The 13,827-nt window shown below is 41.3% G+C and overlaps 5 protein-coding genes across 7 annotated transcripts; 2 read left to right on the plus strand and 3 right to left on the minus strand.

Moving 5' to 3' along the window:
- Positions 1–205: 205 nt before the first annotated feature.
- On the minus strand, positions 206–3,267 carry LOC108113027 (flotillin-1). 2 transcript variants are annotated; one of them, XM_017223456.2, is made up of 8 exons: positions 2,968–3,267; positions 2,620–2,695; positions 2,136–2,490; positions 1,825–1,836; positions 1,239–1,709; positions 1,030–1,173; positions 789–953; positions 206–566 (listed from the first exon to the last, which is right to left on the minus strand). In XM_017223456.2, the coding sequence occupies exons 1-8, from the start codon at positions 3,017–3,019 to the stop codon at positions 549–551; spliced, it is 1,293 nt and encodes a 430-aa protein (XP_017078945.1). In that variant the 5' UTR covers positions 3,020–3,267; the 3' UTR covers positions 206–548. The 2 variants fall into 2 exon arrangements, with proteins under 2 accessions (XP_017078945.1, XP_017078946.1); XM_017223457.2 differs by lacking the exon at positions 1,825–1,836.
- Positions 3,268–3,295: 28 nt separating this feature from the next.
- Positions 3,296–6,676, plus strand: LOC108113028. 2 transcript variants are annotated; one of them, XM_017223458.1, is made up of 3 exons: positions 3,296–3,402; positions 5,394–6,494; positions 6,544–6,676. In XM_017223458.1, exons 1-3 carry the CDS (start codon positions 3,373–3,375, stop codon positions 6,655–6,657), a joined length of 1,245 nt encoding a protein of 414 aa, XP_017078947.1. In that variant the 5' UTR covers positions 3,296–3,372; the 3' UTR covers positions 6,658–6,676. The 2 variants fall into 2 exon arrangements, with proteins under 2 accessions (XP_017078947.1, XP_017078948.1); XM_017223459.1 differs by lacking the exon at positions 6,544–6,676 and having other exon boundaries at positions 5,394–5,976; positions 6,047–6,145.
- Positions 3,844–5,211, minus strand: LOC108113029 (cyclin-dependent kinase 5 homolog). Its single transcript, XM_017223460.2, has 4 exons — positions 4,932–5,211; positions 4,686–4,873; positions 4,232–4,596; positions 3,844–4,168 (listed from the first exon to the last, which is right to left on the minus strand). The coding sequence occupies exons 1-4, from the start codon at positions 5,097–5,099 to the stop codon at positions 4,014–4,016; spliced, it is 876 nt and encodes a 291-aa protein (XP_017078949.1). The 5' UTR covers positions 5,100–5,211; the 3' UTR covers positions 3,844–4,013.
- Positions 6,677–6,807: 131 nt separating the features above from the next.
- Positions 6,808–9,047, plus strand: LOC108112083 (beta-glucuronidase-like). Its single transcript, XM_017221832.1, has 5 exons — positions 6,808–7,893; positions 7,963–8,282; positions 8,335–8,605; positions 8,665–8,803; positions 8,860–9,047. The coding sequence occupies exons 1-5, from the start codon at positions 6,808–6,810 to the stop codon at positions 9,018–9,020; spliced, it is 1,977 nt and encodes a 658-aa protein (XP_017077321.1). The 3' UTR covers positions 9,021–9,047.
- A 79-nt stretch (positions 9,048–9,126) lies between these two features.
- Positions 9,127–9,973, minus strand: LOC108112269 (zinc finger HIT domain-containing protein 3). Its single transcript, XM_017222092.2, has 3 exons — positions 9,667–9,973; positions 9,451–9,611; positions 9,127–9,393 (listed from the first exon to the last, which is right to left on the minus strand). Exons 1-3 carry the CDS (start codon positions 9,732–9,734, stop codon positions 9,191–9,193), a joined length of 432 nt encoding a protein of 143 aa, XP_017077581.1. The 5' UTR covers positions 9,735–9,973; the 3' UTR covers positions 9,127–9,190.
- Positions 9,974–13,827: the final 3,854 nt, after the last annotated feature.

Genomic DNA, 13,827 nt, shown 5'->3' on the forward strand with positions numbered 1-13,827 from the left:
AACTATCAAATGGTCACATTGTTTTTTTTTTGAATTAACTATCGCTTGATAATATTTTCGTGTCAAAAAAACGTCAGCGATACTTTAACGGTCTTTCGAATTCAACCAATTTCGACCTTTTGACTTGAATTTGAAGTGTATGTTTAAGATGAATGTTTTTAATATTTTTAGCAATATTAACCCTTTTTCCAAATAAAATCCACTATTTGTTGATTCAAGGAAGAATATTTATTCCACGCTCTGTGCAATACACTTATATAAATACATATATATTGAATACAAAATATCTTTGCTCCTCTCTCTGAGTGTGTGTGTAAAACATGTTGCAAAATTTGTCGGGTTAGCACAAAGATTCAATAATATATTAATTATGTCGTTAAATACATAAACAAAGATTAAATGCGTTCGATTTCAGTTTTGAAGTATTCGATCGTTCAAGATTGCGTTATTTTGTTTCATTTTTGTTTTATATTTTTGTTTTTGTTTTTTTTTATTTTGCAGAGTACATAATTGTGTGTTCTGATTTGGTTTTCGATTGGGTACTTTTTTTAGCCAGCATGCACAGACTGAAATGAAGAGAAAGGAAACATAAAGTGAATCGAAATCAGGGAATCAAGATCGCAAAACAAGGCTCAAAATCAATTAAAGGAAGCAAACTAAATCCGCGTTCGCGTCCTCTTGTCTACCAAGTCTTTTGATTGCCATTTGTTTTGGTTTCGTTTGGTTTCGTCGTCTAAACTTCATCTCGACGAGGTTCGAAGTTAGATAAATTCAGAATTGGAACGTACCCGAGCAATGTCCACGCCGGTTATGTTCTTGACCAGCTCTGGCACTTTGTTGACAATAGACAGGACCTCGCCGGTTAGCTTGGCGGCTCCTATATCGCCAGTTCCGCTGGACACCATCGTAATCTTCTTGGCCTGCGACAGTGGGGCAGCGACTTCGGCGGCAACCTGGGTTAAAAGAGAACATTAAATTTCATAATTGACATTAAAATTTGTTTAAATTGCTTAATAAAGAAAAACTCACCTTTGGCAGCGTATCTAACAGCATCTCCACCATGGCAGCCTCCCGGTACTCGCGATAGGCCTCTGCCTTCTGGGCCATCTGCTCGGCCTCTGCCTTCGCCTTGGCCGCAATGGCAAAAGCCTCGGCTTCGCCCCTAATCTTGATCTGTAAAAGAACGAATAGATACAGTTAATCCTAAATTAAATTTAAATATTTAAATGGTATCTAACCGATTCAGCCTCTGCTTCGGCTTCCATGACCACGCGTTGCTTGTTGGCTTCGGCCAGCTTCTCCATACGGAACTTCTCCGCCTCAGCTGGGCGACGAACGGTGGCCTCCAGCTCCCGTTCACGACGCATGATCTCCTGTTCTTGAACTGCGATCTCCTGGGTACGCTCGATCACCTTGACCTGCATCTGCTCCTCCTTGATGCGTTGCTTGGTCTTGGCCGCCTGCAGCTCGTAAGCCATCTCAGCCTCGGCCTTTTTGGTCTGCACTTCCACGTCGTAGGCGGCCTTCTTAAGCTCGAAGTCACGCTGTGCCTTGGCAATATCGGTGTCATTGAGGAAACGGGCAGCCATACGCTGTTCCTCAGCAATGGCCTCCTTAATGTGGGCCTCGGCGCGGGCCTCAGCCTCGCCGATCCGAGCATCTCGCTTCACCTCCGCCGTACGAGCCATACCCAACGACCTAAGATAGCCCTGTAAAAGGAAATTGAGAGCGGGTAGTCAGTATCCCGTTTATCTCATAAGAAGCAGGAAATGGGCCACGGATCCCATCGATTCCACACACAGGCGGTTGAGCGGACATACGCACCTTTGAGTCACCCTAAGGTGGATCCATGTGGACATGCAAGAAATATATATATATACATATATACAAGAGGTTACTTGGGAAGAACGGGCTTAAAGCCAGTACACAGTGATGGGAAATCGCCTTTCGATTTTTTTTAAGAAGTAAAATATAGTAAGGCGCGATCACGAACTCTTTTAAAGCAAGTAAATCTTTAAAAAATATAGTTTCTAGCTCACTTCACGAATAATCACATTGCCAATTCCCATCACTGCTGATGATTTGGTTAGTTGAGCAGGAATTATGACCATTACTAATCGGTTAGACCAACGCACCTCCTCATCGCGCAAATCCTTGATGGTGTAGGAGACGACAGTTATTCCCATGTTGGCCAAATCGCTAGAAGCCACCTCGAACACTTGCTTGCTGAACTTCTTGCGGTCCTTGTAAATCTCCTCCACGGTCATTGATCCCATAATGGCCCGCTGATGTCCTTCGAGGGTGACCAAAGCAATATGGTTAATCTCTGCCTCCGATTTGCCCAAAAATTGTTCACAAGCGGTAAGCAGCATGTCTTCGTTTTGACCCTGAACTTTAACTTGTGCAATTCCTGTCACGGAGATGGGGACTCCCTGGCTGGTGTACACGCAAGGACTCTCCACCTGGAGAGTCATCGTGTTCAGCGAAATTCTGTAAGAGATCAGACACACTTAATTCGCAGAAAACTTGTAATAAAATATGTTTAGGGATTCAAACATTAAACGAAAAAATGGAACACTTTTGTTGTTGAATCCCTGATCAAAACTAATAAATACCAACCGTTGAACTTGCTGGATGGTGGGCCATACAAAGGCCCTGCCACCCGGCACCAAAAGCGGCTTCATGTAGCAACATCCTGCAGCGAAAATAGAAAAAACACTTTGTTTACAAAACATTCGGATTACAGCATCGTTACGGCGTTTGAAATGCGCGCGCATTGTGCTTCTGTGAGACCTGCTCTGTTATACTTCTGTTATGTACACAAAAATCGATAATGACGTCAGACGGGGTGGGGTGAATATGTGTATGTGTCTGTATGGGCTATCATTTTATTTTTATTCACTGAATTTCTTTAATTAATCGGTAAGTGGTTCGTGTTTTTTGCATATTAAAATGGTGTGGCCTTACCAGAAACAACTAAGGCCTCATTAGGGCCACAGGTCACAAATCCCCAGGTCATATTGGAAACCCTATTTTTTGGGATTTTTCCTTATAACCGGTGACGAACAATGACAGATTCTTATTTTATTTGCTGATTTCAACACAGCTAAATGTTAATCTGGAATATCAGCTCTTTATTGGCGATCCACAGGTCGGCTGATACGGTTGTTTATCGTTCTAAATATATAGAAAAACTCCCGAGGGACTCGGATGTCAAAAGGCAAAAACGCGACCGGTTCGGTGAACAATTCGAGGCACAATAAAAATATCTCTCAATACTTGGACTACTCATTCTCAATTTGACGTGTGCGCAGAGCAACTTTAACCCTTATTTCGTACTAGTGGTTGAGCTAGAGCCATCTATACGAAATCATGGACGTACCAGATGATGATGATGATCTGGTAAGTATCCTCTTTATTGGTCTACACAACTAGGTTACAGGTGAATTTGCGAATCTTAATTATTTAATGTTTAAAACATCCGTTTTCACTTCAATCGGAAAAAGCGGATTTCTTTGGAATTCAAAATTAATTTGATTAGAAAAACTCTGAAACATTACATATACGTTTACCATTCATTTTTGAAACCAGAAATCTTGGCTAGTTTTTAAAATTGCATGCAAGAACTGAGATTTAAAAGAATTTTATCGGATTATAAATTATTTGTGGCACTCTCATACAAACAGTAAATATCGCCTACATATCAACAAAAACATTTTTAAACAAAATCAAAAGATTGAACAAAAACAACCAGTGTGTTACAATATTAACAATTAATTTGGCAGCTAAAATGTCACATTGTTTAGGATTGTCATTAATGAAATGGTGAAAAAAACAAACGAATAAATATAAATGTCCGTTTATACTCGTGTATCATCGACATCTAGTGCATAAATATAAATTAAAGATCTGCTGACACTCCACACATTCATAGCTGGACCAGGTTAGTCTTTCGGCTTAATTCTAATCAAAGTACGTGGAAAGAGTCGCCCGGATAGAGGCTAGGGGTTATCTCAGTGATTGCTGTCCGTAAAGTAGGGGTGTTGCATGGCCGCCTCGGCGCTAATCCGCTGATTTGGCCGACAGATGAGCAGTTTTTGCAATAGATCCCGTCCCTTAGAGTTCAGCCTAGGCACCAATTGACTCCACGAGGTAATTGCCGGAAAGGCTGTCATAAAATAATAGTTATAATGCCAATGACAAAACAATAAAGTATCTTGCAAATCCTTACATGGAAGCGCCACATAGTCGGATAGGTGCGAAACTCCCGGCCATGAATCCTCGTTAGGGGTGCCCAGCACTCGGAAGATCTTCATTAGCTGGTCAAGTACATCAGAACCGGGAAACAGCGGTCGTCCTGCGTCCGCCAGTTCTGCGAGAATGCATCCGGCCGACCACATGTCTATGCTGGTAGTATAAAGCTTGGCTCCAAATAGGACATCAGGTGGTCGGTACCACAAGGTCACCACCTCTGCAGAGTAGCATTTAACGGGAATTCCAAAGGCTCGAGCCAGACCAAAGTCGGCAAGCTTTAGCTCTCCATTTTTGTTGATTAAAAGGTTCTGCGGCTTTAAATCACGATGTAGAACGTTATGGCTAGAAAGCGGAACAATGTCATAATTTAGAAGTTGGAATCAATAAGAAAACAATAAAATACCGATTTTATATAAACCAGTAATCTGTACCTGTGGCAGAAGGCCAGTCCGCGCAACAACTGGAGCATAAAGCTCCGGCAGACGGCCATGTCGATTTCCCCGTTGAGACTATCAAAGTACTTCTTGAGGTCCTGGTCGCAGTGCTCGAATACCAGGGTGAGTTTTTTGTCCGAGTGCAGTACGTCTATGAGGCGCACAATGTTCTTGTGCTTTAGCTCCTGCGGGTGTAAAAATAGATTTTCGGACTGGAAGCGGGCCATCAATTCTTAAACATACCTTTAGGAGGCATATTTCCCGGAGGGCTGAGCTAGGTACACCTTCATCGTCCTCGTCCAGTCTCACCCGCTTCAGGGCCACTATCTCCATGGTGTCGCGATTGCGTCCCTTGAACACCGTGCCGTAGGTGCCCTCACCGATCTTTTCCATCTTATCGTACTTTTGCATCCTGGTTATTAGTATTTTCACTAAATAGTGATGAAAAACTCCGAAGATTATTATATTTTCAGTTTGTTTTTGCTGCCAGCGATTCGTGCGCTTAACAGCACTCTTCTACTCGCTAAAGGCACGCTGTTATTTGGTAACAGTGCAGCTGACTGCCGATTTGAACTAAAAATACCTAAGCTGGAGTACATTTTCAAAGAAAATTAGTATATTTGGGTATTTTTTGTTTGAAAAAAAGGTTTTTTAATTAATTAAAGTTTGAAATCATTTGCTAATTGTTTGTTTTTTTACTTACAGAATGCGAACTCTGCTTTTTTAGGCCTGCCAGACGATATCCTCATTTGCATTTTGGGTTTCCTTGATATTCCCACTCAATTATTGCTGACTAAATTGCATCCTCGACTCCTAGAAATAATGCCAAATGTCTGGCGTTCTGAAAACAAACATGCAACTTTGAACTTATTTGAAAAGAGTATAAGCAACCGGGATCTCAATTTCCTCCTGGAAAGCACTCAAAAAACACTGAAGTGCTTACGACTGAAGATGGAGGACAGAAGGACCTGGGATATTCTTACCAATTACGTTTATCCAAGTGTAAACGATTTTCGCTTTTCAACATACTCGTTTATGTTGAACAATTCGGATGTACCAAAAATGATACAAAGTTTTCCCAATCTAAGAACATTAAGTCCTTTTGGGAATTTTACTGGCGAGAACTTTGAAAATTTCCAGTTTTTAGAAAACCTTACAGTTACCTACTGCAAGCTATTACAAATAGATCATTTGGGTAATATTCTGAAAACCAGAAAGATAAAAAGTCTTCAATTGAATGTATTTGATTTTGATCGATTTGTTCCTGCTATTAATTTGCCTTTGGACGGTATTAAAAACTTAGAGACCATACACTGCTTTTGCGGGGAATTTAATAATTTTTTTTTAATGAATTGCAGGCCATTTTTTGACTTAAAGCACATATTTATATGCGATGAAGTTAGCCCCTCGTTCCTCGGTAAGCTTTTGAGCTTATCATCTTACCGCAAAATCAATATGCTCGAGATATACAAAGACTATAAAGGGGTTAACTTATTTAGAGGAATAGAACCTGTCGAAGTTACGATCCTGAAGTGGGACAATGAATTGTTCCTCAAATATTATGGATGCTTTGATAACATCAAGGAAATATATTTGAAAAATTGTTTAGTATATAGTAATAGAAATGACTGCGAAATGTTTTTAAATTGCCCGAAGACATGTGAGATCCTGGGCCTTGATAAATGCCACTTTGATGTTGAGGAATTTACATTCGCAGCTCAGGAGATTGGCAGTGACCGTCTAAAAACGCTTAATATACATTTAAACGAAAACACATGCTTTAATAATTTGGATCCAAATACGAATGTAAGCGTATTAACTGTTTATTTTCCAATAATAATATTTTTCGTTATAGGAGGAACTTCCTGTAATCTGGAATGTACTAGGAGAACATGAGTTTTTCAAACTTCACATGAATCATCCAAATATCACTTTCAATTCCTATCCCGTTTCAGTTCATTTTGAATAAAACTTACACTAACATATAAGACAGCAGTTTCTATTTAACTAAATTTCAATTTAACGAGATTTCTGACAAATTAAATCAGTTCCGCCTTTAAATAGGTATAAAAGGTTTCTTCTTCTGATGTGAAATCTTAAAGTGTTGAATTTTGTCAATATGCATCTTGAAACGTGGCTGTGCTTGGGAAGACTTTTCTTTGTCCAAGGATCATCTTTAGATCTTGACTTTAATGCAACACTATCATTGCCCACATCCACAAGTGGTCTACTTTATCCTCAGGATTCTGAGACACGAGAGGTGCGATCGTTGGATGGAATCTGGCAAATGTTGAAGAGTTCTTCTAATCGGCCCATGGAAGGCTATCAGGAGAAATGGTTCGAGAAAGGCCTAAGCCAACTGGGTCGCCGTGTAATACCCATGGCAGTGCCTGCATCTTTTAATGACATCACCGTGAGCCGGTCGCTGCGTGACCATGTAGGCCCCGTTTGGTACGAAAGAAGCTTCTTTGTGCCAGCCTCCTGGAATCGAATGTTTCGCACCTGGCTTCGATTTGGTAGTATCAATTACCAAGCCGAAGTATGGATCAATGGGCAACCAGTCATGGCTCATAGCTTTGGGGGATTACCCTTTGAGGCGGAGGTGGGAAGTCTAGTAAACTTCGGTGCCGAAAACCGATTGACTGTGATGTGCGACAATAGGCTGTATAACTTTACGATTCCCCAAGGAGAAGACAGTGATTACAGTTTTGACTTTTTCAACTATGCTGGGATCCACAGGAGCGTCCTATTGTACACCACACCCCTCGTTTTTATTAGTGACGTCTCCATTTCCACCGAATATACACCGATGAAAGTGGGTAAAGTTAATTACCGTTTGTGGATGAATGGTAAATCCATAAGGACACGGCCGAGAAAGTACTATTTTAAGGTCCAACTTGAGGACCGTGAAGGTGAAGTGGTAGCACAAAATACAAGCAGACATCACTTCGAGGGCATATTACATGTCCCCAAAGTACGGCCTTGGTGGCCCTACCTTATGAATTCTCAACCAGGCTATCTTTATAAACTTAAAATATCTCTCTTCGAGGGCGATTCAGCGACCGAACAGTCCCCAAATGATGACCTTCTGGATGTGTACCGGATATCAGTGGGAGTACGCAGCCTGGTATGGGACAACAATAGCCTTCTCCTTAATGGGAAACCATTATATCTACGAGGATTTGGTCGCCACGAGGATTCGGAGGTAAAAATCAAAATTAGTTATTGATTAAAAATGATTTGAGAAATTAATAATTTCTTAACTCTATTTTAGATTCGCGGCAGGGGTCACGATAATCCGTTGATGCTTCGTGACTTTAATCTGCTACGGTGGATTGGAGCGAATGCCTATCGCACCTCGCACTATCCGTACTCCGAAGAGTCCATGCAGTTTGCCGATGAGCAGGGCATTATGATAATAGACGAGTGTTCGGCAGTGGACCTAGGCAGATTTCATCCCCGCCTGCTATACAACCACATGTCAGTGATGGAACAACTGATACACAGGGACAGAAACCATCCAAGTGTCATCGCCTGGTCACTGGCGAATGAACCCAGCTGTTCTTCAAATAACATGTCCGAACAATACTTCAAGTGGGTTCAGGATAAATATTCTAGTATGCAGTCCCAAAATTTCTTTCTATAGATCTTTGGTGAATTACACCCGGGCAATGGCCCATGGTCGACCCTTAACAGTTGCCTTAGCAACGCCAATCGATGAGATTGATAAATGCATACTCGTAGAATTGCTCGATATTTTGGGCTTTAATCGCTATTATGGTTGGTACTCACATTCAGCCCGTCTGGACAGGATAAAAGATTCCGTTGTTGGAGAGGCTCAAATATGGCGTAATAAGACCAATAAACTGGTGATAATGATGGAGTACGGAGCAGACTCAATAGAAATTTACCGATCGGTAAGGAGTAAAATCATGAAAATGTTACAAATCCAACTTTTATGGTTTTCCCCTAAAAGCTACCATCGCTGATGGGCTCACCCGACTTCCAGCGGCAGTTGTACTCCAAGCACTTTCAGGCTTTCGATAAGTTGCGTAACAATCCTTGGTTCATTGGGGAGTTTGTTTGGAATTTTGCCGACTTCCAAACGGCTCAGTGTAAGTGAAGATAAGTAGTTGAGTTACAACTTAGTGTTTTACATTTTTGGCCCTAGCTTTTTCGAGAATTGGTGGGAATCGTAAGGGCATCTTTACCAGGAACAGGCAGCCAAAAGAAATGGCTTATTTGCTAAGGCGACGCTACTTTGGCTTGGCTCACAAACTAAACAAAGCCAAGATGCCAGCGGATCTCATTGAATATATAGTGGGAGGATAAGGGTAGGTTCTGGTTTCTTCAGATTGCTTTTAACTTTTGGTGACTTCTTCTTTCCAGCAGTCCTTTAAAGCAAGACGACAATGGAACTATAACAGATTTTGGGATGTTTTAGTTAAAAAATACATGGCAGCCTTTATTAAGACTCTCAAGCGGGTGATTTTGGGGTATTTTCAGGAACACATTTCGAATTCAGCTCGCTCTGCATCGGTCATAGGTTCAACAACTTTTAAACAAGCATTAGCGAACTCCAGGAAGAGAGGCTCCTGCATGGCTGCGATCATAGCGGTCTGGGCATTGATGGCCACATCGATCTGCTGGAGTAGTGAACGCAGGTGGGGATTGTGGAGTAAGTTACGTAGATCCTGGGAGTTTTCTAAATGGAAACCATTGAAAATACCATGTGTGATTTTAAATATGTGCAAAAGCCCACCTAATTTCTGAAGTTTCTCTGTGGGCACTGTATCATCTGTTGGAAATGGGACATGAAGTGTTGGTTCCTCCTGAAAAGCATTTTCAGGCTTTTTATCCTCCATATCTATTCTCACACATTTTGGCGAATCTTTGTGGGCCTTATAACAAGCCACAGAGCAGCTGAAATTTTAGTATTTTTAAATTCCACTTAGTTACTGCACATAAAGTTACTTACTAGGGTGCCGAACACTTGCTGCATTTGTATTTTCTTGTGTTTTCCTCGCAATTAATGCAGTTTTCCATCTTGTCAAAACAAAAGTGGCGTGCAAAACAAAAAACAGCTGTACACGTTTCACAGACTTCAGCTTTTGTCTACTGTTAAGAGTTCCACGCCGTGCTTCGTTTTGACGCCGTAATATTTTTGATAGTAGAGAATCAAAAAATTTATAGCAAAACGCAAGGAGAATATAAGTAATATACGTATAAAATCACGTGGTTGCATAGCAATTTTGAAATTAAACTGATCAGAATTTTTGTGATAATTGTGCTGTAAATGGAAATTCATAATAGAACTGTGACAGTTGGCTCCTCAGTTTTAAATTTAAGTAATATAGCTGTCAGCTTTGAGAATTAGCAGATGAATATTTTTACAGCCGTTACTTTTTATTTAAATTTGCAATTTGCTGTTAATGACTGCGAAAAATCGGGAATTTATCAAATTATTTTATAGAATTTTATATTACATTTATGTTTAATGTCTAATTTTCCATTATCAATCTCTAAGGTCTATGGGATGTATTACCATTTATCCAAAAATCAGAGAATCGTTTTAACTTTCCAAATAATTAGGAAAAATTTACGATTAGAGGTGTGTTTGGTCAGATTAAGGGAGACATAGAGCTGACCTGCCCTTTTCCGGTTACGGCTAGCTTTATTTGATTGTATGTATCCTGTATATCCGGTCTTGTTTGCTTTAGTCAGTCTCATTTATGGGCCATCCCGGGCACGTCATCTTCCGTGCGGCTCCTGAGCAAACAAACAGTGGCCGCTTATCATGGTAGTCCCTCCTCTCTTTTTTCACCAAGCCTCTAATGCCCCCTCTCAGGCCATGAAGGCAATGCGCAGTCTAAAGGCACCTGGCGAATTAACCAAGAATTCGACAAGCGAGAGGGGAGCAATCAAATGACGGTCGGCGTGTCCACAAATTGTAAACATATCCTGCACACGGAACGGAGTGGAACGGAATGGACCTTCCAGGGAAGTAGTCGTCCAGATCCGCTCCAGCTCCAAAGACAAGTACAGTTGGCCAGAAGTAAAAAAAAGAAAAAGAATGCCTATAATGGCTTATCGAAAATTTATATACCCTTAAAACAGGCAAGGTTCCAACTTGATTTTACAAAAATAAATATATATTTGGTCACACCATTTTCACCTTTAGAAAGTTTATCGTTAATTTATTATTATTATCGATTATTAAAAAAAAAAAGATCCGTTTTAGTCATGTTACAAATCTTCCAATTTCACGACTTGGAAACATAAATCTAAAACTAAACAAATAATTTACTTAGCTAGAGTCAACCGAATCAAGATCCTTTATAAACTCTGAGTAGTGTTATTTCCATAATAGCCCTCTGCCAGGGTATTGCAAACAGCGAAAAACTTTTGGTGGCAATAAATGACTTCAATGACTGACTGACTGACCGGAAGGGGGTGGTCTAGGTGCATGAGTCCTTCCTTTTTTCTTTGCTGTTTTTTTAGTATATTTTTTGGGGACTTGCAGCCGGGACTGGTTGTTGTTATTTTCAATAGTTTTTGCTTTGTTTTCTGCGCTACCAATTGGATTGCACAAAGAAAAAAGAGTATGGCAAAAGAAAGGAAAGGATGCCACCATATAAAGTATGGAGGGTGAGGGGAATCGGACCGGGTAACATGAAGTGGCGCCTCTGCCGCTTCCGCTGTTCGTGCGGCACAAGCGCGATAATTGCCAGCGTTATCCGCTCGGCCTGCCAGTCAAATAGGCGCAGCAGCAGCAGCAGCAGTAGAGGCGCTGTTCGGGATGGGTGCTGGGAAGGGCAAGAGATTCCAGGAGGGGGTAGGAAGACCCTTCGTGTGACTCGCCTACTTTTGATTTACAACATTCGTGCAACATCAGCAGCAGTGTATCGCCAAAAGGAAAAGGGGCGACCAATGCAAACAGCAAGAAGAAAAGCGAGACACACGCCACCAAATGGGCCTCAGGTTTTCTTTTTCTTTTTTCCACGGTGCAGCGGCAGGAACGGGGGCTGAAGGCAGGTGCTTTTCCGAGGGCAGGTGTCGTTCGTTAGGAGTTTTCAGCGTTTTTCATTCCCAGTTACCAGCTTTTCCCAGTTACCAACTACGAACTACCAACAACCAGTTACCAGCTGCCCGCCAGCGAAAAAGCCAAAAGCGATATTAATAGATAGCGGCACTTTTCGCTTCGTTTTTATCGCCCGAAAAGCCAAACGAGGAAAATTCGGAAAAATGTTAAGGGAAAAGGAGGAAGATAGTCCTGCAATTGGCCAGATTGACAGATCATGCAATCATAGTGGCAGAGCGTTTATAGTGCATATAATGAATATTAAATTACATGCAACACATCAGCCTTCGGCAGGCGAACTTGCCTACCACGAATATTTCGTATGTTGTTGTTTTATAAATTAGTAAGTTTTTTATAGTTGTAGGGGAAATAAAAATGCAAAATAAATGAATAAAATCATTTAAAACTGTTAAAAAAATGTATAAATTAGCATCGTTTGTTTATGATCTCAATTAAGTTTTAAATAGAAATAGAAAATATAGTTGTTATTATCAATAACTTAGGCCTCCGAAAATATGACTTTTTATTGCTTCCCTTTCAGCTGGTCTCTACTGTACTCCTTCGTGGTAGGTGCAAGCCTATTGAACACCGACAGGCATGCAAATGCGACATCTGTCAGCCAATTCGATTGGAATTCCCCGGAAGGTATTGGATAGTGGGCTAGTGGGTCATCAAAACGATTTGAAAAATAATTCGAAACTCAGTTCGGAAGCCGGGAAACATTAACAATCAGCAGGAGACAGTGGGTTGGGAGAAGGGGATGGGCCACAGAGGCACTATATGAATCCAATGGCTTGTAATTTATAACGCAATCACGTGCCACATTCGACGCCGTCGAGCAAAGGCGCCAAAAATATGAATATATATATGAACCGAGAGCGACTAAATAATTTGGAAATGATTTACAATATGGCCGGGACGAGAATGGCTGGAGGCACATCGAGTCCGGAGGTTCATAAATCTAACTGCATGACGAAAAGATGCAGTCCACTAGAAACCAGTTCCAGCCGGAGTTCTTGGGGAGCGCCCTAGCGAAATGTGCTAAAATTACAGGGCTGCAGCCGGGAATGATGCATGACTGGCAGGCAGAAAAAGTCAGGAGAGCAGGGGATGAGTTTTTTTTTGTGTGCAGGTCATGGCGGGGGGAAAACCTTCGAAAAATTGTCATATAAAAATTTGCGACCCCGTGGCGCTAATTCGGTTATGTATTGTCAGTGGGCCTAATCTAGCGGGAAATGGCCTTTGGCGGCCGTGAAGCTGGCGGGGGGATTGGATTTTACACTGCTCGGCGATGCTGCTGAGGCGATAATTGCAATGGCAGTCATTTCAATTTGCCCGCTCCGCAGTTCGGGTTCCGCAGTCCGCAATCCACAATCCGCTCCCCGCGAGGACTCTTTGATGGATGACAGCGGCCTGCAGTCCATAGCTGTTGTCAAACATTTCGCGCCTTGGCCATTTGTCTTTCTGCCGCTGTGGCTCTTGTTCCTGCTACTGATCCTCCTGCTCCTTCTGACTGCTTCTCCTCTAGCTTTTGTTGCAGATAACGCTCATCGTTCTATGGGGTAGTTTGACTTTTTTGTAAGGTTTGAAGGGATAGAATGGGATGATTAAAAATTAGACTTAATTTACTAGATAAGCACTACCAATTGTTTGAAATTATTAGCTTCATTTTATTATTTTAGGTTTTATTTGAGGTAATAAAAATAATTGAAAAGCAGTAATAATAAATAGAAGTAAAATTACAAACTATTTGATGGGTTGTTAAGCGATTCAAAAAGCTAAAAATAAACTTTTATAGTCAAACTTTCAACTATTAAAGATGTTTCCTCCTTCGAAACCTATACTCGACCAAGACCTGTTAGGGCAACTAATCGCTGCTTTTGGTCATGGTTACTTGTTACATTTTCGTTGGCTTTTTATTTTGACTTTTGCTGCTTTCTTTTTGTTGCCTCGCTGCGCCTTAATTAAAAATCTGCTGGCCGCTTTAGAAGAAGTTGCACCGCGAAAATCCATAGGAGAGCGAGTCCGCCGTGGTATTTATGACTTGGCACGCAACGG

Source organism: Drosophila eugracilis, unplaced genomic scaffold (assembly GCF_018153835.1).
Source record: "Drosophila eugracilis isolate 14026-0451.02 unplaced genomic scaffold, ASM1815383v1 contig_90, whole genome shotgun sequence".
In the NCBI taxonomy this organism is placed as follows: domain Eukaryota; kingdom Metazoa; phylum Arthropoda; class Insecta; order Diptera; family Drosophilidae; genus Drosophila; species Drosophila eugracilis.

Excerpts from the sequence above, each read along its gene's own strand:
- LOC108113027 (XM_017223456.2), bottom strand. The coding sequence starts at position 3,019 with ATGACCTGGGGATTTGTGACCTGTGGCCCTAATGAGGCCTTAGTTGTT. Across the intron at positions 2,696-2,967 it reads TGAGGCCTTAGTTGTTTCTG|GATGTTGCTACATGAAGCCG; the intron begins GTAAGGCCACAC and ends TTTTCGCTGCAG. Across the intron at positions 954-1,029 it reads TGTTAGATACGCTGCCAAAG|GTTGCCGCCGAAGTCGCTGC; the intron begins GTGAGTTTTTCT and ends CTTTTAACCCAG.
- LOC108113028 (XM_017223458.1), top strand. The coding sequence starts at position 3,373 with ATGGACGTACCAGATGATGATGATGATCTG. Across the intron at positions 3,403-5,393 it reads CAGATGATGATGATGATCTG|AATGCGAACTCTGCTTTTTT; the intron begins GTAAGTATCCTC and ends TTTTACTTACAG. Across the intron at positions 6,495-6,543 it reads ATTTGGATCCAAATACGAAT|GAGGAACTTCCTGTAATCTG; the intron begins GTAAGCGTATTA and ends TTTTCGTTATAG.
- LOC108113029 (XM_017223460.2), bottom strand. The coding sequence starts at position 5,099 with ATGCAAAAGTACGATAAGATGGAAAAGATCGGTGAGGGCACCTACGGC. Across the intron at positions 4,874-4,931 it reads GGGAAATATGCCTCCTAAAG|GAGCTAAAGCACAAGAACAT; the intron begins GTATGTTTAAGA and ends TTACACCCGCAG. Across the intron at positions 4,169-4,231 it reads CGACTATGTGGCGCTTCCAT|CCTTTCCGGCAATTACCTCG; the intron begins GTAAGGATTTGC and ends ATTTTATGACAG.
- LOC108112083 (XM_017221832.1), top strand. The coding sequence starts at position 6,808 with ATGCATCTTGAAACGTGGCTGTGCTTGGGAAGACTTTTCTTTGTCCAA. Across the intron at positions 8,283-8,334 it reads ATGTCCGAACAATACTTCAA|ATCTTTGGTGAATTACACCC; the intron begins GTGGGTTCAGGA and ends TTCTTTCTATAG. Across the intron at positions 8,606-8,664 it reads CAATAGAAATTTACCGATCG|CTACCATCGCTGATGGGCTC; the intron begins GTAAGGAGTAAA and ends TTCCCCTAAAAG.
- LOC108112269 (XM_017222092.2), bottom strand. The coding sequence starts at position 9,734 with ATGGAAAACTGCATTAATTGCGAGGAAAACACAAGAAAATACAAATGC. Across the intron at positions 9,612-9,666 it reads AGCAAGTGTTCGGCACCCTA|CTGCTCTGTGGCTTGTTATA; the intron begins GTAAGTAACTTT and ends CTAAAATTTCAG. Across the intron at positions 9,394-9,450 it reads AGAGAAACTTCAGAAATTAG|AAAACTCCCAGGATCTACGT; the intron begins GTGGGCTTTTGC and ends GTTTCCATTTAG.